Source organism: Babylonia areolata, chromosome 25, assembly GCF_041734735.1.
Source record: "Babylonia areolata isolate BAREFJ2019XMU chromosome 25, ASM4173473v1, whole genome shotgun sequence".
NCBI lineage: Eukaryota > Metazoa > Mollusca > Gastropoda > Neogastropoda > Buccinidae > Babylonia > Babylonia areolata.
Window position 1 is genome coordinate 6,000,971 of NC_134900.1, and position 20,921 is coordinate 6,021,891.

Here is a 20,921-nt window from a genome sequence, read left to right on the forward strand (position 1 = left end):
GTGCGTGTTAAATGTTTCAGTCGTTGTTTTTGTTGTTGTTTGTTGTTGCTGTTGTTGTTGTTTTGTTTGTTTGTTTGTTTTTTCTTAAGAAATATTATTATTGTAATCATTATTGTTAAATCGTCAATACTGTTCTTGTTGTCCTTTTCTGATCAATGTCACATCAGGGCTGAAAACGCGTTAAATTATTTTCATTTGAACCAAACAATAACGAGACATAGGCCCAGAGTTCTTGTTTTTATGTTAATGACTTTTCTTTTATAGATAAACGTTTTTATACAAGTTGTCTTTCTCAATGTGTAGGTAAACGTGTATGAGTGCATGCTCGCATGCGTATGTGCGGGCACGAGTGTGTGTAAATAAGTGCGCACTTGCGTTCGTGAGTTCGATTGCGTGAGCATGCATGCACACGCTGTGTGTATGTGTGCGTGCGCGCGCGCGTGTGAGTGTGTGTGTGTGTGTGTGTGTGTGTGTGTGTGTGTGTGTGTGTGTGTGTGTGTGTGTGTGTGTGTGTGCCGTTCTGCTGAACCTTTGACGTCCTCATTAAAACAAAGAAAAAAGAAGGACAATGAATATACATAGTACTGTAGAGTGAAAAATGCACAAAAGGCAATACTGAAAAAGAACACTGCATACTGCACAGTGCGCTCCAGGGCCCATCTCGGTATTAATAAGTTTACTTCATAACCATCAGTGTACGGGTTGGACGATGCTAGCTCTCTGGAAACAACGATGCAGATGAATGGACTGTGCTTGGTGAATGAGTAAAACTTAAGAGAGCAACCGAACAAGACTAACCTTATAGCGAGGAATTTTAAGAAGCCTGAGATGCCGTTCATGGATAGCTGAAGAACGCTTCCAGCGTCCGTGTGAGGTTAATACTCTGCACTCCTCTGATATAAAAAGGCGGTCTATTTCCCACAGACGTGTCAAAATATCGTAGCGCAATTCGCCAGTCTTTAGAATGGGTGAAGATGAACATGATTGTAAATGGCGAACTGCCAAAGGAGTCCTTTTCTCCAGTTGCGGTAATTCACTAATATGTTGGTTGTTTTTTTGGTTTTTTTTGTTTCTTTTTTTTTGTTTGTTTTTGTTTTTGTTTGTTGCTTGCTCCCTTTATGGCTAGCTTGCTTGAATGTTAGATTAAAATTGTTTGCCTCGGAGAATCATTCATGGGCGATAAAGAGAACTTCTAAATGATGACAGTGATCATGACAAACACTTTGACAGTGGTGATGTATGAAAATGATAAGCATAGTCACCAGTTCAAACATTTTATCTCACGGACTTCTGGAACAAAAATGTCTAGAATATTCAAATATTAGAAATATTTCAAAGCTGTACAGTCCCATTCCCTTTGTAAAATCCTCAAAAATTAAAGAATGCATCTTTGCAGTTAAAACACCACCACCTTTTGGTAAGAAACATTCTTCATGTTAAAACTAAAAACCTGCTTTCTCATGGAAAGAAGGAAAACAGAAGATGAAGAAGAGGCAGAGTGCGATTCAAGGGGAAAAAAATCTGAACGGAGACTGCCCCAGAAAAAGAATTTTAGGCAGCTTCCTCCTCCTCCTCCAGATCATCTTCCTCCATGTGGCCACTGTCTTCAGCGGTAGCGTCTTGGTACTGCTGGTACTCGGACACCAGGTCGTTCATGTTGGACTCGGCCTCTGTGAACTCCATCTCGTCCATTCCCTCCCCCGTGTACCAGTGCAGAAAGGCCTGAAACCAACCAGCAGTTAACAAATAGTGAAGAGTGGTAACTCTCTCCATTACGCAAGGTATACAACTTCAAGTCAGTGATGCTTACGCTACCGATTCAGCTAGCACACAGGTAAATAAAAGGTACATTGGAACAAACCCAGACACTCTCTCTAAAAGGAAGCGCCGGGCCTGTCCTTATACCAATCATTTGACATGTGCACACAGCAGCAAAGACAGAAGAAATGTGCAAACACAAATTAGCTTTTATTCAAGACTGGCCTCATTATTTGTTAATTTCCAATCAGCAGTTAACTTCTCTTGATGTACTCCACCTGTGAGATCGATGATCTAATATGGTGACGCAATGTTTTCTGGTTCATAAGTCATGGTAGGTGGTCACGATGATGATTGTGATAGTGGGAAAGGAAGACAGGGAGAGGCACAATTGTCTGCATGTGCTCTTTTTTTCCCTCCTGTGTCATCTTCTTGGTGTACTCCGCATGTGAGATCGATGATCAAAGATGGTGATGCTCTGTTACAATGTTTCTGGTTCATTGGAGCTCATGTACGTTTATATGTATTTAACTGTGCTTTCATATCTGTGAAACTGCATGTTTGGTGCATATCTGTTATGCATGTGTGGGTGTATATGTGAATGTGTGTCTTCATGTTTTACATCTATTTGCTTATTTATCATCATTGTTATCTTATTTATTTATTTATTTATTTATTGTTATTATTATTATTTTATTATTATTATTATTACTACTACTACTACCTTTAAAAAATATATATATAATTATTATTTATTTATTTATTTGTGTAAGCTTATCTATTATTTATTCACCTTTTTTTCTTTTCTTTTTTTACATTATAATTATTATTTATTTATTTATTTGTGTAAGCTTATCTATTATTTATTCACCTTTTTTTTCCCCTCAAGGCCTGACTAAGCGCGTTGGGTTACGCTGCTGGTCAGGCATCTGCTTGGCAGATGTGGTGTAGCATATATGGATTTGTCCGAACGCAGTGTCACCTCCTTCAGCTACTGAAACTTAAACTGAAACTGGTTCATAAGTCATGGTAGGTGGTCACTGGTGATGATGATTGTGATAGTGGGAAAGGAAGACAGAGAGAGGAGCTCGCACAGTTGCCTGCATGTGCTCTGTTTTCCCAACCTGTGTCATCTTCTTGGTGCATTCCGCACGTGAGATTGATGACTGTTTGCAATATTTTTCTGGTTCATGAGTCATGGTCGGTGGTCACTGATGGTGTTAATGATGATGATTGTGACAATAATTAGGGGGGAAAGGAGGACAGAGATGGGTACTCGCACAACTGTCTGCATGTGCTGTTTTTTCCCCTCCTGTGTCATCTTGGTGGCGTTACTTCCTGGTGGTCATCTGATGTTCCCCACACACAGACACACCCCAAGCCCATTCTGTGCTGGTCCCAACACCACTGTTTTCAGTAATAGTAGTACTATGACTTCCACTCTACCATCTCCATAGGAGGAAGAATCATCAACAACTTGAGATTCGCAGATGACATAGATCTACTAGGAGGCAGCAACAAAGAACTACAAGACCTCACCAAGAGACTAGAAGGAAGAGCAGGTGCATACGGAATGGAAGTGAGCACCGAGAAAAGCAAAGTGTTGGTAAACAGCTCAACCAACACCCAAGCTCAAATCTTCATGAACGGACAACAACTTGAAGAAGTGGATGCTTTCAAATATCTCGGCTCCACCCTCACAAACGACGGTCGCTCAACAACTGAAATAAAGATTAGGATAGCGATCGCAACATCAGCAATGGCTAAGCTCAGCAATATTTGGAAGAGCAGAGAGATCAGCTTTCCAACAAAGATCAAACTGTACCGATCCCTGGTGCTATCCATACTGCTGTATGGATGTGAAAGTTGGACTTTAACAGCAGAGTCTACTAGGAAAGTCCAGACGTTTGAGACAAAATGCTTCAGACGATTGCTTGGAATCTCATGGAAGGACAGAAAGACCAATGACTTTGTCATGAGCCAAATAACTATGCTAGCGGGTCCACTGGAACCACTCTTTGCAGTGGTCAAAAGGAGGAAGCTGTCATGGTTCGGGCATGTGACACGCCACAATTCACTGCAAAAGACAGTTCTACAGGGAACGCTAGAGGGTGGTAGGCGAAGAGGGAGGCAAGCCAAATGCTGGATGGACAACATCAAGGAATGGACCAATATGGATAGCGCTACGCTGATACGACAGGCAGAAGATAGAACCGGATGGTGTCGTCTGACTACGGAATCGTCCCTCATGTCTCCTCTACACCCATCCCGGGCAGGAGAATGAATGGAATGGAATGGAGTACTATGATAGTAATAGTATAATGGTAATGAATAGCATTTTTATTGTGTATTCCTCTTAGTAAACTCAGTCTCAATGCTCTGTACCTGTTCTCGTGAAGCGAACGCATGAAACTGCGTACTAAACCCCTAGTGATAGCAATAACACACTCGCCTTTGTGGCCCTTTTTCATCTTCAGTCAATAGCATGCTGACAGCAGTTATAGATACTGAGGTATATTAAATATCTATGTTTCTCTGAGGATGAATAAAATCAAAGCGTGCATTTTCAATTAATGATCAAAAGGAGATGGTGCGCAGGCAAATTCATTTTGTCATTCATGTCACTGTGTCTTCAGAGCCCAAAAATGCCTCAGGAATAAAGAATAATGAACAGAACTCGTTATCGTCTTCATAATTTCCCTTACTGTTGTTGCATTGTTGTGCACACACAAACACTAACACACGCACACATACATAGATTTTGTTTGTTTGTTTTAATGTTCATATACATTTCAATCTAATATGACCGACTATTAATAGACATAAGATAAAACACACACACACACACACACACACACACACACACACACACACACACACACACACACACACACACACACACACACACACTTTAGTTTTTCTTTACGCTGTCACATTTCATCAACATACTGTCAAAAGATAAAGAGACTACAAAGATGTGAACGACTTCTTGTTGCCTATCGGTACTGTCATACACAGTGTGCGTTGTCTATGCTACCCCCACAGACATACCTTACGGCGGAACATGGCAGCGAACTGTTCCGAGATGCGCTTGAAGAGTTCCTGGATGGCGGTGGAGTTGCCGACGAAGGTGCCAGACATTTTGAGGCCACGCGGAGGGATGTCGCAGACTGCGGTCTTCACGTTGTTGGGGATCCACTCCACGAAGTAAGCACTGTTCTTGTTCTGGATACTCAGCATCTGTTCGTCCACCTGTTGTCCGTACAGTTAAGTGCGTGATTGTGCAGTAGTAGTAGTAGTAGTAGTAGTAGTAGTAGTAGTAGTAGTAGTAGTAGTAGGCCTCCTTCGGTCATGGCTGACCATGGATAGAGTATATCCGACCTAATGTCTAATTGGGCTGTCTGCTTGGACCAAGCAGCGTCGCCTGTGACTGATGCGAGAGAGACCGTCTCTGTCGCATCGGTCACATGTGTAAGCTGATGCTGGTCTGTTGGCTGCCGTCCCTTTTCTGTGAGCTCGCTTTTCTGCTGCAGCAGCTGACAACTGGATGAACGGATATAAACCTGGGCAATGTAATATGGAAGACAGGCTGTTGCCCATGCAGCTTGATCCCCCCCCCCCCCTCGCTGACAGATCCAAAGGAACAGCAAGGCTGTTACGTTTTGGTGCCAACGCGGCCGCAGGAGCTGCCGGAAAGTGACAAAGTTTGCCATCTAGCAAGAGTGTAAGACAGGTATTTCCAGTTTCTGTCATTTGTTTATAATAGTTTTGTATGCTCACCTGTTGTCCATACAGGTAAGTGCGTGATTGTGCAAGAGTGTAAGACAGGTGTTTCCAGTTTGTGTCATTATTTTGTTTATAATAGTTTTATCTTCCGACGTTTGTAATGTGTAAAGTGTTACTTATATAAGCCTTTACTGAAACGTGTGAACCTGAGTTTTCAGGTCATCTTCACGCAGCTTGGTGAGATTCGAAGCTAATGATGTGGACAGAATTTAACAACTAATTGGGAAAGAAAGAAGACGACGAAATACATAAAGAAGAAGAAGAAGAAAGTACCAAACAGTCTTGAAAGGCCTTTACTGTTAGAGTTTATATTAAAAAAAGGGGCATTCGATCATGTAAAAACAAAACAAAACAAAAACAACAGACAAATGACAGCAAAATCATTTGTCGACCTATAAGCAGAGATAACTAGATGTAGAAATCCGGGTAACAAGCGAGTTCGACAGACGAGACGTATTTCCAGTGCCATCTCTACTTAGACCATGCAGGTGTAAACAGGCACCATGGAATCCTCTATGAAGTCACAAGGACAGCTCATGGGTTGTGTTGTACGCGCTTCAAATTCAGATTTCGAAGTAGTAATCATAAGCTGGAAATAGAAACAGGGAGACACAAAGGCATACCACGAGAGTTACGGCTTTGTAAGGTTTGTAACATGTCTGTGATTGGAGATGAGTTTCATTTTATAATGGAATGTCCCAATTATGATCAGTTACGAAATAGATATGTTCATAAAAAATATTTGTCCCCAAAATCGGTTTTTAATTTTTGTAATATGCTCAAAGGAGGCAAAAAAGTCATTTTAGCTGTAAGTAAGATGATCAGAATTGCAAATGTTGCCTAGTTATACTTTTGAAGTTAAAAGACATTTGTGTTTTCTCAACTTTTATGTGATATTGTTGTGTATTTGGAAATGTTTGTTCTGGGCATGAAAAGTTTATTTTGCAGTAATCCTCCATACTCCAATCGGAGTGAAAGGATAATTAAAACTTGAAACTTGAAATCAAGTGAATACTGCCACAGTTTGATTCAATACAAATTATGAATGGACACAACGCAATCCAAACAGTGCCATTCAGTGCAAAAAATAATCATATTGGACCTCTTATAAAGACCAACATGAATCTCTGGCAGTCACCTGCCTCTTCGTTAATCTGCTCGGAAAATTGATGACACTTTAGTGGTAGTCGCTGTCTAAATGATCCTATACTTCCGTGAAAACAAGTTAAAACAAGAACTATGTAACAGTCCTCTCAGGCAATGCACAATTAATATGACATCAATAGCTTTCTCGGATGATGATTTTAGGGAGCTTGATACAGTATGTAATAATTTTTTTATGGAAAGATCTTTTCTCTAATTTCTTAAGTGGCATCAGATAAAACGCCTCTTATTTATCCGTGGGCATTGATAAAACAACGTACTGTCCATGTCATAGTGGCTTCATGTTGTTGTAGTGCTTCGAATTGCGGTTGTAACATAATTTCCTTTATTACAAAGTGCTCTGTCTGTCTGTCTATCTGTCTGTCTGTCTGTCTGTCTGTCTCCTCCCATTCATTTCTCCCTCTGTGGCCCCACCCCTCACACACACACACAGACACACACAGACACACACAGACACACACACACACACACACACACACACACACACACACACACACACACTGACATTTCACTCATCATTCCAACATTTTTTTTCCCATTTTCCAGCAACGTTCACTCGCCTCTTTCATGGACATACGTCCGCGGAACATGGCGGCCACAGTAAGGTAACGACCATGGCGAGGATCGCAGGCAGCCATCATGTTCTTGGCGTCAAACATCTGCAGGAAGCAGCAAAGCGAAAGTAAGATGATAATGATGTGGATACTGTACACAGCGCCTATCCCCGGTCAGAGACCAAGCTCTGAGTGCCTTTCTAACACGGAGTCCTTTACACAACAGGCTGCCTACTGGGTAGAGGCGACTGACAGCTGCCACTGGGCGCTCATCATTCGTTTCCTGTATCATTCAGTCAGGTTTCAGTCACACACACGCGCGCGCGCGCGTGCACACACACATACACACACACACACACACACACACACACACACACACAGGTGACATTTTACGTGTATGACCGTTTTTTCTTTGTTTAACTTGCCATACAGGCAGCCATACCACGTTTTCGGAGGTGTGTATGTTCGGTATGTTCTTGTTTCCATAACCTTCCGAAACCTGATATGGATTTCAGGTTCTCTAACGTGCGTATTTGATCTTCTGCTTGCGCTTATCCCCGGCTTACCTACCTCCCCCCAGACACAGTAGATTAGGAAAACAATCCTTGTCTTCTGTGAGAAATTTCAGTCTACAGTCTACTTTGCAAGCACCCAGCTCAACACACTTTTATCAGTAACCAGTTCCTAAAATCTTGGAACGTACAAGCTTCCACACTTCACATTCTCACAGAATTTTTTGAAAAAAATCACTACATGAATTGTTATCCCGTTACTATTAATATAGCTCCAAATGTGTGTGTGTGTGTGTGTGTGTGTGTGTGTGTGTGTGTGTGTGTGTGTGTGCGCTCTGCGCTCGCGCTCCCGGGTTGTGCGTGCGAGATTGTGACCTGCAATGTCAATTCCGGCACGGTCAGGGCCCGGTACTGCTGCGAACCTCGCGCAGTAAGGGGAGCGAATCCCGGCATGAAGAAATGGAGACGGGGAAAGGGCACCATGTTCACCGCCAGTTTGCGCAGGTCTGCGTTCAGCTGTCCGGGAAACCTCAGGCATGTGGTCACACCTTCCACAAATCAACAGGAAAGGACACATGTTGGAAGAAAATTCGCCAGTAGCTTCCCCCCCCCCCCCCCCCCCCTCCCCCATCCACACACACCCCTCCCTCTCTCTCTCTAAATACCCCTCACCCTCTCCACGTCCGGCACATCCCTTACTCTGCAATTTCTTTAAGTGCGGATTTCTCGAAACTGAGTTGATACAACTCTATTTCTGTTGCATTTTTGGACTCGGGAGGTTAAGAAAAAAAATTAGGAAAAGGCGCTACACACAATATCCCGACATGTCCATTCTTCGCCCATTTTCTGAGAGTGACCTGAAAAAACAGTGCATTTGGTGTAATATGTTGTACCATGTCAAACCGATGCAAACTAGGCCTATCGGTTTGCTCTGCTTGGCCAAATTTCGCGCGGCTAACAGTGAAAAGACGACCCGTCTTGCCCGGTCCGCTATTAGCAAATCAAACGCCTCTAAAAGCTACAAGACCTGAAAAAACAGTGCAATTTCTTTAAATGCGGATGTCTCGGAACTGAGTCGACACAGTTCCTATTTTTAGACTCGAAACCAATGAGAAGAACTGGAAAAGTCATAAAGCGGAGAGAGAGCGAGAGAGTTCAAACACGAGAACATTTATAGTTTGTTTCGAAGGTTGAAGACATCACTGACGCTTTTACATCATCGTTATCTTCTTCATCCACTCTATCATTATCTTAAGGAGTGGACGTAGGGAAAGATAGAATTAGGTGGAGGGACGGAGATTTCTATACAGTTCAAATGATATACCGGTGGTTAATGACACACTGACGCTTTTTCATCATCGTTGTCTTCTTCACCACCATCATTTGCTTCTTTTTCGAGTTCTTCTTCCAGCAGTTGTTTTGAACGCCGGAGGTGGGCCTATCCTGACAGTAAACCCTGGAGGTGGGCCTATCCTGACAATAAACACTGGAGGTGGGCCTATCCTACTGGAGGTGGGCCTATCCTGACAATAAACACTGGAGGTGGGCCTATCCTGACAGTAAACGCAGGAGGTGGGCCTATCCTTCTGGAGGTGGGCCTATCCTGACAGTAAACACTGGAGGTGGGCCTATCCTGACAGTAAACCCTGGAGGTGGGCCTATCCTGACAGTAAACCCTGGAAGTGGGCCTATCCTGACAGTAAACCCTGGAAGTGGGCCTATTCTGACAGGAAACACTGGAGGCGGGCCTATCCTGCTGGAGGTGGGCCTATCCTGACAGTAAACCCTGGAGGTGGGCCTATCCTGATAGTAAACACTGGAGGTGGGCCCTGTCCTGACAGTAAACGCTGGAGGTGGGCCTATCCTGACAGTAAACGCTGGAGGTGGGCCTATCCTGCTGGAGGTGGGCCTATCCTGACAGTAAACACTGGAGGTGGGCCTATCCTGACAGTAAACACTGGAGGTGGGCCAATCCTGACAGTAAACGCCAACAATAACCATATCGCATGGAAATACAAGAACAGGCAGAACCAGTTCATGCAGATGTGATTTCGATCCAATTCTTGGTAGTTCATCGTGCCCGTCTATGACGTCACCGTTTCTCACTCTCGTTTCCTGTTTGGTGTGGACTTGCTTTACTGAGAGTCCCAGTTCGGATCTGACTGAGCGTCTGCAGTGACGGCAGGGAAACAGTGCAAAGAATAGGATGGAAATAAAAGGGCTGGTTAGAGGCAGTGACAGATTGTGACGAAGAGAAGGAAGGGGGTGGGGGGGAGTGGGGGGGGGGAGGCACAGGAAACCAAGTTCAGCACGGTTCAGTTTAGTTACTCAAGGAGCTATAGGGCGTCACTGCGTCCGGACAAATCCATATTAGCGCTATAGCACATCTGCTAAGCAGATGCCTAACCAGCATCGTGCCCCAGGGCGTTTAGTCAGGCCTTGAGGGAAAATTAGATGAATAAGAGAAAATAACATAGAATAAAACAGATAGATAGATCATTAGATAGATAGATAGATAAATGAAGAGATAAATGAATGAATTAATAAATAAATGAATATATATATATAATGATTGATAATAATGATGACATAAATCAGGTAGCAGGAAACATAGAGGCCTTCACAAACTGTGTCATTAAAACAGTCGATAGAGATTAATGAAATTCTAACCGGACATCGTAGCAGACACAAGATGGTTGAGATCGCCGTAGGTGGGGGTGCTCAGTTTGAGAGTGCGGAAGCAGATGTCGTACAGTGCCTCGTTGTCGATACAGAAAGTTTCGTCTGTATTCTCCACCAGTTGATGAACCGATAAAGTTGCATTGTATGGCTCCACAACCGTATCAGAAACCTGAAATATTGTACAGAGTATATTATGAGTTTCCGAGCAGCAGACACAATGGCGATTCTGTAGAAGAAAAAAAAAATGAGACAGGGGTGCTGACCTTATGCCCCAAACCATAGGACTAGTGGTCGCTCTTTGGTTTCTTCTATTCCTGCTGTTCGGCTTGGGTGGCCCTAAGTAAAATATATTTTTAACTCACTCAGTACGGCCAGTCCTCTCTTCTCCTCTACAAAGACCCCTCGGATGTCCAGTGGGTGTCTGAATGACCCAACCTTTAGCTTCCGTCGTCAGAACTATGGTATTCTTTGTCAACTTTCACCTCTTCAGTATATGAACCTTCCACTTGCAATATTTTGATGATGGTAATTGGGGTGAAACGCTGTTAACGTCGTCTCTTTCGCCGTTCGTATGGAGAGAGTTAAAAAATGAATGAAGTGTGGATGGCCGATATGGGAGCTCAGTGCGCTTAAAACATAGTGTCCAGTCGGGCAGTGAAAAAAGAAAGAAGAAGAAGAAAAAAAAAGAAAGAAAATGAGAGTGAAACAAAGGCCACAGGTTTGTCCCCGAAGAACAAATCGGAATCCACAATGAGGTACAGAAACTAAACAATCCAACTCCCGTGACTGACTGAGTCGTAAACAGACTGAAGTGCACTGATTTCCAGGAAAATTGATGAATTTGTCTATTCCCCTCTCTGTCTCTCCACCCTCCCCCCCCCCCCAGCCCCACTCCCCCCTCCCCCCCCCCTCTCTCTCTCTTCAGAGGTTGGATGACTGTGTGTGTGTGTGTGTGTGTGTGTGACTCACAGACAGGTAGATGATACTGGAGTCTTGATGCTCTCTCTCTCTCTCTCTCTCTCTCTCTCTCTCTCTCTCTCATTCACATGTATACACGTACGTTTACACGCGCGCGCTCGCACACACACACACACACACACACACACACACACACACTAACACACACACACACACACACACACACACACACACACACACACACACACACACTAACACACACACACACACACACATCAGAACGCGAGTTCCTCACCACACACACACACACACACACACACACACACACACACACACACACACACACACACTAACACTAACACACACACACACATACACACACACTCTTTGCCCTAACCCGTGCAAAAGCAACTGTTCACTGACAGTGACTGCACTATCATCATCACCTTAGGGGAAGGCACCACAGAGAAGGTGTTCATGATCCTGTCTGGGTACTCCTCCCGCACTTTGGATATGATCAGGGTACCCATACCCGAGCCAGTACCACCCCCAAGCGAGTGGGTCAACTGAAACCCTGAACACAACGAATCATTTAATCCGTGTACAGGTCAGTAGATTTTTTTTTTATACAAACAAACAGTTAATGCAGGATAGCAAAACAGTACCTTGGACGTGAACGTTTCAATAGAATGTCACAGAACCAGACAGAAAGACTTTGAGATGAGTTCGTCATTGTGCTAGACGTAAATATTTCAGGTAGCGGTAAATGGGAAAACTAGACACAAGAGCATCGACGTTACTAGATGAACAGATGAACCATGTACAAATGCATCGGAGAAGACAATAAAAATAAACAAAAAATTTTAAAAATCAGATACCACGGCTTCAAGCAGATAAATAAGTAAACCAGATGCTGTGGCTTCAAGGTAATAAATAAATAAACAAACCAAGAACGATAGCTATAAGGTGATAATAACTGTGAAGTACGAACGACAGCTTCAAGATGACAAGTAAACCAGGGGAAATAACTGGTAACAGTGTAAACGAAATACAAAGTGAAATTTGATCCAGATGGTAACTACGTAAGCTATGTGGATTTCAGAGGCTTGGAGATTTGTATTTGTGTTTGTATTTCTTTTTATCACAACAGATTTCTCTGTGTGAAATTCGGGCTGCTCTCCCCAGGGAGAGTGCGTCGCTGTACTACAGCGCCACCATTTTTTTTTTTTTTTTTTTTTCCTGCGTGCAGTTTTATTTGTTTTTCCTATCGAAGTGGATTTTCCTGCATAATTTTGCCAGGAACAAACCCTTTTGTTGCCGTGGATTCTTTTACGTGCGCTAAGTGCATGCTGCACACGGGACCTCAGTTTATTGTCTCATCCGAACTTGATGACTAGCGTCCAGACCACCACACAAGGTCTAGTGGAGGGGGAGAAAACATCGACGGCTGAGCCGTGATTCGAACCAGCGCGCTCAGATTCTCTCGCTTCCTTGGCGGGCGCGTTACCTCTTGGCCATCACTCCACGTGTGATTATCAAACAAGAATCTAAGCCTTCGGGATGGTGAATAGAAAAACTTGCTGAAAAAGCGTAAAATTTAGGGGGGTGGGGCGGGGGTGGGGATGAGGGTGGGGGGGGACCCCGAAGTGCCAGCGGGGGTGGGGGTGAGGGTGGGGGGTGGACCCCGAAGTGCCAGCGGGGGTGGGGGTGAGGGTGGGGGGGGACCCCGAAGTGCCAGCAGGGGTGGGGGTGAGGGGGGGGGGACCCCGAAGTGCCAGCGGGGGTGGGGGTGAGGGTGGGGGGGGACCCCGAAGTGCCAGCGGGGGTGGGGGTGAGGGGGGGGACCCCGAAGTGCCAGCGGGGGTGGGGGTGAGGGTGGGGGGGGACCCCGAAGTGCCAGCGGGGGTGGGGGTGAGGGGGGGGACCCCGAAGTGCCAGCGGGGGTGGGGGTGAGGGGGGGGGGACCCCGAAGTGCCAGCGGGGGTGGGGGTGAGGGTGGGGTGGGGGGGACCCCGAAGTGCCAGCGGGTGTGGGGGTGAGGGGGGGGACCCCGAAGTGCCAGCATTCATAATACTTTTGGAAACCACCGACTGGCAGGTGAAATTAGACACACAAGCAACCCGACATTCACATTATGTTGTCTAAGGCACAGGATGTGGGCATTTTTCCCCCTTCTTTCTTTCTATTCTTTTCAGTATCATTTGTCTATCTCCAATGGAAATATATAATTATGTACGTTAAGTGTTCCTTTAACTTTTGAAATGGAAAACGTTGTTTTCGCTCGACTATCTTGATTTCTTTTTATTGTTGTTATTCGGAAATCATATCCATTCCAAATTAATCTCCATATCCGGTCGTCTATAAACCATAGGTTGTACCCCGTTTTTACTTGCGGCCACCTGGATGATAATAATACTTTTAACAGGAATCAGAATGATAAAGATGATAATTATGACGGTGAAGCATAATTATTTTATTTCATGACGCACTCCTCCAGCACACCATAGAGTTCTGGCGCTCCGTAAGAAATTCTGTAATGATGCAGACAAAAAAACATGATCATACGGCATGGAATAAGATACATAATTCTGTCCATCCGTCCGTCTCTTTCTCTGACTCTCTCTCTCTCTCTCTGTCTCTCTCTTTCTCTGTCTGTCTGTCTGTCTGTCTGTCTCTCTCTCTCTCTCTCTCTCTCTCTCTCTCTATATATATATATATATATATATATGTGTGTGTGTGTGTGTGTGTGTGTGTGTGTGTGTGTGTGTGTATGCAGCAATATAAAAGAAAGAAAAGAACTCTAGAATAGAATAGAACAGAATATGTCTTCACCGAGGTTACAAAGAATATTGTGGGGGGGGGGGGGGGGGGGAGGGAGTGGTGGGCAGTACCTATAGGGTATAAACATAAATCAGGAATAAAATACAAACACAAAAAGGTAGGATTTGACACACATAAGCCATAAGCATTTCCAAATCAGTGCCTGTGGTCTATGATCACAGTGCGGGCTCACCCTGCAAGCAGTCGCACCCTTCCGCCTCCTTCCTGACCACGTCCAAAACCTCGTCCACCAGCTCTGCACCCTCCGTGTAATGACCTTTGGCCCAGTTATTGCCAGCGCCTGATTGGCCGAAGACGAAGTTGTCTGGCCGGAAGATCTGTCCGAAAGGACCAGAACGCACGGAGTCCATGGTGCCTGGTTCCAGATCCACCATGACTGCCCGCGGCACATACTTTCCTTCTGGAGATCAAAGTGGTTCAATTGTAAATAACTGAGGAGAGGTGTAGTGTCTGGTTTGAACCTTTAGGTTACAGTGACTGTTATTCATTGACGGGCATCTGTAATCAGTCACCACCACTCATCCCACCTCTCGGTTGTTTGTTGTTGGTTTTTTGTTGTTGTTTTTTTTTTGTTGTTGTTGTTTGTTTGTTGTTGTGTTTTGTTTTTTTTTTTGGGGGGGGGGTTGTTGTTGTTTTTTTGGGGGGTGTTGTTGTTTCTTTCAATAGCAAACCAAAACAACCGCACGATATCTTGAACAATCTTTTAACTCACTCAGTACGGCCAGTCCTCTCTTCTCCTCTACACAGACCCCTCGGATGTCCAGTGGGTGTCTGAATGACCCAACCTTTAGCTTCCGTCGTCAGAATTGTTGTATTCTTTGTCAACATCCACGTCTTCAGTATAAGAGCCTTCCGCTTGCAATATTTTGATGATGGTAATTGGGGTGAAACGCTGTTAACGTCGTCTCTTTCGCCGTTCGTATGGAAAGAGTTAAAATGGTTAATCAAAAGCATTGCCGTTGTTGGAGAGAGAGAGAGTTTTCCACATCGGCAATTTTCTGTTGTAGCTTAACTTCGGCCATGGTCAAAGGGTTGGAAACATTTTCATAAGAAGTCAGCATTCAGCATATGTCTGTTGCTGTAAAGTGTTTCAAAACAGGTCCAAAGGCTGCTGAGAATATTATAGGTCGCCAACCTATAATGTCACCACCTCAGGCTCAGGCAGATTATTCCGCTGACAGTTAATATTTGATCAGTACAATTCAAAACGTTACCGGATGCTGAGTATTCCGAGTTACACCGTCCAGTATCACGAAAGCTATTCAGCTGGACATAAAATATTGTGAAGTGCGTTCTTTGGTCCGAAGAGCTCTGATCAAAGTTGGTTGGTATAGAATAGTCTTTCATGTTTAAGGATTGGCCATACAGGCCGTTGTTGGCCGATTTTCATATTCAGTAATCAATGCTAAGTGTCAGAATAATCAGCCTGTTGACTGTGGACACTCTACGGATGATGATGATGATGCTCAAGACAATCAGACTGTTGTTTGAGAGGCTATGGAAACGTTGGCCGTTTGGAACACTGGGAAACGGTTGTTTGGGGAGTTAGTTGTCGGACAGTTAGGCCTACGTCGGTCAGATGAGAGGTCCTGTCAGCTTTCTCTACTTATTGTAGAGGTGATTATTATTTTGTTTATTGTTGCTGCTGCTGCAAGGCTTACTACGATTGCTAGTTGTATTGTGCTGCACCGTAGCGTGTTGTGTACCAGTTTTGCATGTTGGGCTTATGTAAGTTGTAACTCTGTATTGAACTATACCATTCTGCACAGTGTGTATTGTGTTTATAATCTAAACGATAACACAACACATTATAAAACAAGATAAAGTAAAGTTGGGTACATAAAGTAAGGTAAAGTCAGGTAAGGTAAGATGAAGCCAATAATACAAAGTTTAAATCACATCGCAGCATACCAAGTCGCATTTTACAAAAGATTCCAAACAATGTGCCACTGTACTGTGGCTGGGTTCACCTGGAGCCTCGTTGTAGTAAACCTCGATTCTCTCCAGCTGCATGTCATGCTCTGATTCTCCTGTGTAGTTGCCGTTTGGGTCGATGTCATGTTCGTCAGATATCACCTCCCAGAACTGCAAACACAACGTGCTTACCAATGCCAAGCAAACTGCCACGATGTTAGTAAGCCTGCTGCTTCATGCAGTTGCGACCACATTCGTGTATTATTTTAAGTCAATGAATATCAGACTTTGATAGGCATATTCCCATATATCAGGGCTATGGTGGCTAAGCTGCCTTCAAACTAACACAAGCCCATCGTGAAAAATAGAAGACGGACAAAAACAAAGGAATTGGTCAAGCAAACGATCACAATGGTTTATCAGTGCTACAGTTACAGCAGCTGGCTGTATAATTATTGTTACGATGTACAGGGTCAACGCTGTCAATAACTACAACCATTGTTATAGGGTAAGAATCTCAAGCATGCAAAAAGCGCAACATCGTTTATTTGTTAACACAAAACAAAACATTACAATGCATGCATACTTTCAAGGAACATAGCAATAGTAATATGTACTTTTAATATACTATAAACGCATGCTGGTTGTAACGGTGTATGCTTCTGACAATTGAGAGAAGTAAGCCACTTATGAATAACAAGGCTCTTTCGATAGAACACACACGTGTGTGGCTGGTCTGCTCTTCACTTTCGAGCCCTTATTATCTATACGAACTACAGAGGCATTTTTTGACAATTTGTGTGATTGCTTGTTGGCTTTTGCAAAGTAAGAAGAAAAAAAACAACAGCATTCTTCGCTTGCCTACGTCTCTCTGTGATTTCATGCGAATGAACTTTACATTAAAAGAAAAACAAAAAAAACAAAAAAAAACAAACAAACAAACAAACAAAAAACACACCTGCGTCACACTGACATGCATATTCAGGCTTTCATTTCACACGAGCTATACTGACCTTAGCACCAATTTGGTTGCCGCACTGACCAGCTTGCACATGCACGATTTCTCTCATGGTGGTATATGAGCAAGGAACTTATTCTGCCGTTTTCGCTGCAGGACCACTCAGTTCTGTGTTGCTTTCCCAACTTTTCCCTGCACCTGACAACAACGGCCTGTATGGCCAACGATTATAACAGCTGGCGATGTATAAAATTATGGCCGACAGTAATCTTTGGGTTTCCAATTTTCGACCGTGGAGCAATCGTAATTTGACTTGGAACACGTGCCGTAGCCTGAATGTATTCTGCATTGTTGTTTCCTTTGGTTTTCAGGACCTTCGACATATGCTAGCCCGGCAGTGTTAGAAATCAAATGAAGAAAATATCCAAACTGTTTCCGAGAGTCATGTAGATTTTGACATGCATCCTGTATGTATCCTGTGGATGTCCATGTTTTGCCTGGACTGTCATGGATCACCATGCACGTCCACAACTCACCAAGACTGGAACACAAATAGCTGGCAGCACACTGACCATGCGCGTGTGAGGACCACTGAGTTTTCAGCGAAGTCTGGTGAATTCGGTGCCTGTTTCAGTAAACATGAAATTCAGAAGTGATGCAGCCATTGACAGCCTTGGGAAATCATTGGCTGGAGATCACGCCTGAGTTAAAAGCTGTCCGTTTTAAGATTGACGGGTCGAGTCTGGATCTGGGCAGATTGTTTCTTCTTCTTTGCTTTTTATCGCTGTTGTGATCGCCTTCAGTGTACATTTAATTTTATGCTAAATTGCACTTTTCATTTCAAAGTCTCTGTCATGTGTGGCTGGCTTGATATCATGGTCTTACCGTGACGTTTCATGCTGGAGCGTTCGAACCTCGGCGCAAGTAAGTCTTCTCGGCCGGGCGTGTGTGTGTGTGTGTGTGTGTGTGTGTGTGTGTGTGTGTGTGTGTGTGTGTGTGTGTGTGTGTGTGTGTCTACATATATATATACATACATGTATATATCTGCGTCTGTGTCCGAGTCTCTGTGTGTCCTACAATTTTACGTCTTTCTGCATTTAAGTTATCATCACACCCTTCGGATTCTGTTCATTTTTGTTGGGGTTCAAGCAGGCCTATACTTCGGGGAGAGTCTACAAGGTTGACTGACGAGCGACAGAAGGAACGTAGTGGTCCTGAAGACATTTCTTTCCTATCCTCTACTTCGTCCCCCCTGACGTCTCACCTCGCCCGCACTTTGCTTCTTGTTTGTCTTCTGAATACAGGTAGGCGTGTATGTGCACCGTCAACCACATAGACCTTTGTCATACATACCGTGAACGCGTACGTGTCCGATAGAATCACGAGTTATGGTCGCTCCACAGGTGTCGCCGGTATCACGATGTATACATGTCGCGGGGAACTGGCAAAACGCACTCAGTATTGTATTACTGTATTAGGCCAATATATTGACTGGGTAATTACACCCGGCGGCGCCTCTTCGCGCGCGCGCGCCGGGAACACACACACACACACACACACACACACACACACACACACACACACACACACAAACACACACACATACGCGGCCGAGACGAGAGCGCACGCACACACCTGCACGTGCACGCACGAGCGTACTCGACACACATGAACACAATATGTGCGGCACAGAATGTCATATGTTGTGTTGGAAAATAATCGAAATGCCTCCTCCATCCCCGACACACCAAAAGAATTATGTAAACTGAATACACATTCACCGGCACGCACGCACACACACGCGCGCACACTTATGTAGACTCATTTCAAACACTAGTCACACACACACACACACACACACACACACACACACACACACACACACACACACACCGCGCGCGCGCGCGTTAGTTGGTCAGTCAGACAAACTGATGTAATTGTGACTATGAAAATGCGTGCTTTAAAACAACATGATATAAAACCATTGCTATCGACTTTGCATCTTCATGAGTCATCATCCATCACTATCATGAAATTCATTATCTGCTGTATCACGTCTTACTGTTTTTCATCGTTACTATGAGCGATAGAGTAGTGAGCAGCACCATCATATCATGTATTCATTGAATCTTCGTCACCATCAATACTGGCCATCGACAGACTTTGCCTTCACATAATTATTTCCAGTAATCATTTCTCTCTCTCTCTCTCTCTCTCTCTCTCTCTCTCTCTCTCTCTCATAAGTATATATATATATATATATATATATATATATATGTGTGTGTGTGTGTGTGTGTGTGTGTGTGTGTGTGTGTGTGTGTGTGTGTGTGTAATGTCCATCTAGACTTAAATCAATGTTCTTGATTCCGTAAGTCCGGAATCACGTAAGCCCGGAAGGCTATGCGGAAGTCCGTACTCACTGAAGCAGAATCACAGAACTCAGCCGTCCAGTGTCTGTGCGGAAGTCTGGAATCGTGGAATCATGAGTCGTGGCTGATATAATATAAGCATTAGAGTTCCGGAATCGTAACGGAAGTGCGGGAACAACGTTGTCAGAAACCATTGAAGTTTTTGTGCACTTTTGGACTTGGGAGGTCAAATACTGTGTAAAAAGATGTACAAAAACACAACTTTATATTTGGTCAGACCATTTTCACGCAACTTTTTTCCAAATTCGTATCTTAACAAAGAATTTGATTTTTTATTCTTCATTAAAAAAAAAAGAAGTCATAAACTGTGAATGTCGCTTGAGTCGATTTCATTCAGCATAAAAAACAACAACAAAAAACAAAACAAAACAACTATACATCTGTCTCACGAGGAATAGTCTTGTTGGCAGGTTTACGTACAGGTTCGGTGCAACTTAAATTCATATTTTACATTTCTTCTAGTTTCAGTCATGATTATCATTGTCGTGCAGAAAGAGCAAAGAAATGAGCAGATGTGGGAAGGACTTATAGCAGGCTCCATTGCAGGCAGACGTGAAAAGGGACTGACGATCTGTGCCGGGGGACTGAACTCCCATCGGCACTGATACATCACTGACTTCCCTTTATTGCTGATCAGTTATAAACGACATTAACAACAACAAACACAAAAATGGTTCATTTGAAAATGTGAGGTCTAACGTGATTCCTCAATCGAACATAATTTGCCGTTTCAAAAAACAAAACAAATCAATGGGAAAAAAAACTATGAAAAAACAACAACACTGTACAGAACACACGCACACACACACATACACTGTCTCTCTCTCTCTCTCTCTCTCTCTCTCTCTCTCTCTCTCTCACACACACACACACACACACACACACACACACACACACACACACACACACAAAGAGAGAGAGAGAGAAGTTGGTAACAGCAGCAAAGCAAAAAAAAAAAGGAAAAAAGAATATGCTGACACTGCAAACATGCAAGTCGCGCAGAGAACGCCATCAGCGTGGTTTTTGTTTGTTTGTTTTTCTGTTGTTGTTTTTTTGTTTGTTTTTTGTGTATTTTTTTGTTTTGTTTTGTTTTTGTTGTTTTGTTGTTGTTTTTTTGTTGTTTTTTTATGGATTAACGAATAGAGCTTTCTTCATGCACGCAACACACCATCGCACACATTCATACAGTAATACAGTAGCACATACACACGTGTGCGCACACACATAGAAGAACGCACTGACACACTGAGACACAAATACACAGACATACACACCACCACCACCACCACCAATAACACGAAACAAAATAAAACAAAAAGAACAAAAAGAACAACAACAACAACCGAAGAAAAGTGAAGTGGGTTTGCTATGGGGAGATAACGCTAATGTTTTTAGCTGGAATAGT

The 20,921-nt window shown here is 43.7% G+C and overlaps 1 protein-coding gene across 1 annotated transcript in view; it reads right to left on the reverse strand.

Moving 5' to 3' along the window:
* Window positions 1-17,425, reverse strand: part of LOC143299385 (tubulin beta-4 chain-like) — a 17,492-nt gene extending 67 nt beyond the window's left edge. The window contains exons 1-9 of the mRNA XM_076612558.1: window positions 17,143-17,425; window positions 16,186-16,300; window positions 14,388-14,615; window positions 11,821-11,948; window positions 10,445-10,625; window positions 8,150-8,322; window positions 7,269-7,367; window positions 4,810-5,010; window positions 1-1,722 (exon numbers count right to left, since the gene is read on the reverse strand). The exon at window positions 1-1,722 is cut by the window's left edge and continues 67 nt beyond it. Coding sequence (XP_076468673.1) covers window positions 1,552-1,722; window positions 4,810-5,010; window positions 7,269-7,367; window positions 8,150-8,322; window positions 10,445-10,625; window positions 11,821-11,948; window positions 14,388-14,615; window positions 16,186-16,300; window positions 17,143-17,199 — 1,353 coding nt within the window. The 5' untranslated portion in view covers window positions 17,200-17,425 and the 3' untranslated portion in view covers window positions 1-1,551. The remainder of the gene's footprint in view (window positions 1,723-4,809; window positions 5,011-7,268; window positions 7,368-8,149; window positions 8,323-10,444; window positions 10,626-11,820; window positions 11,949-14,387; window positions 14,616-16,185; window positions 16,301-17,142) is intronic.
* Window positions 17,426-20,921: the final 3,496 nt, after the last annotated feature.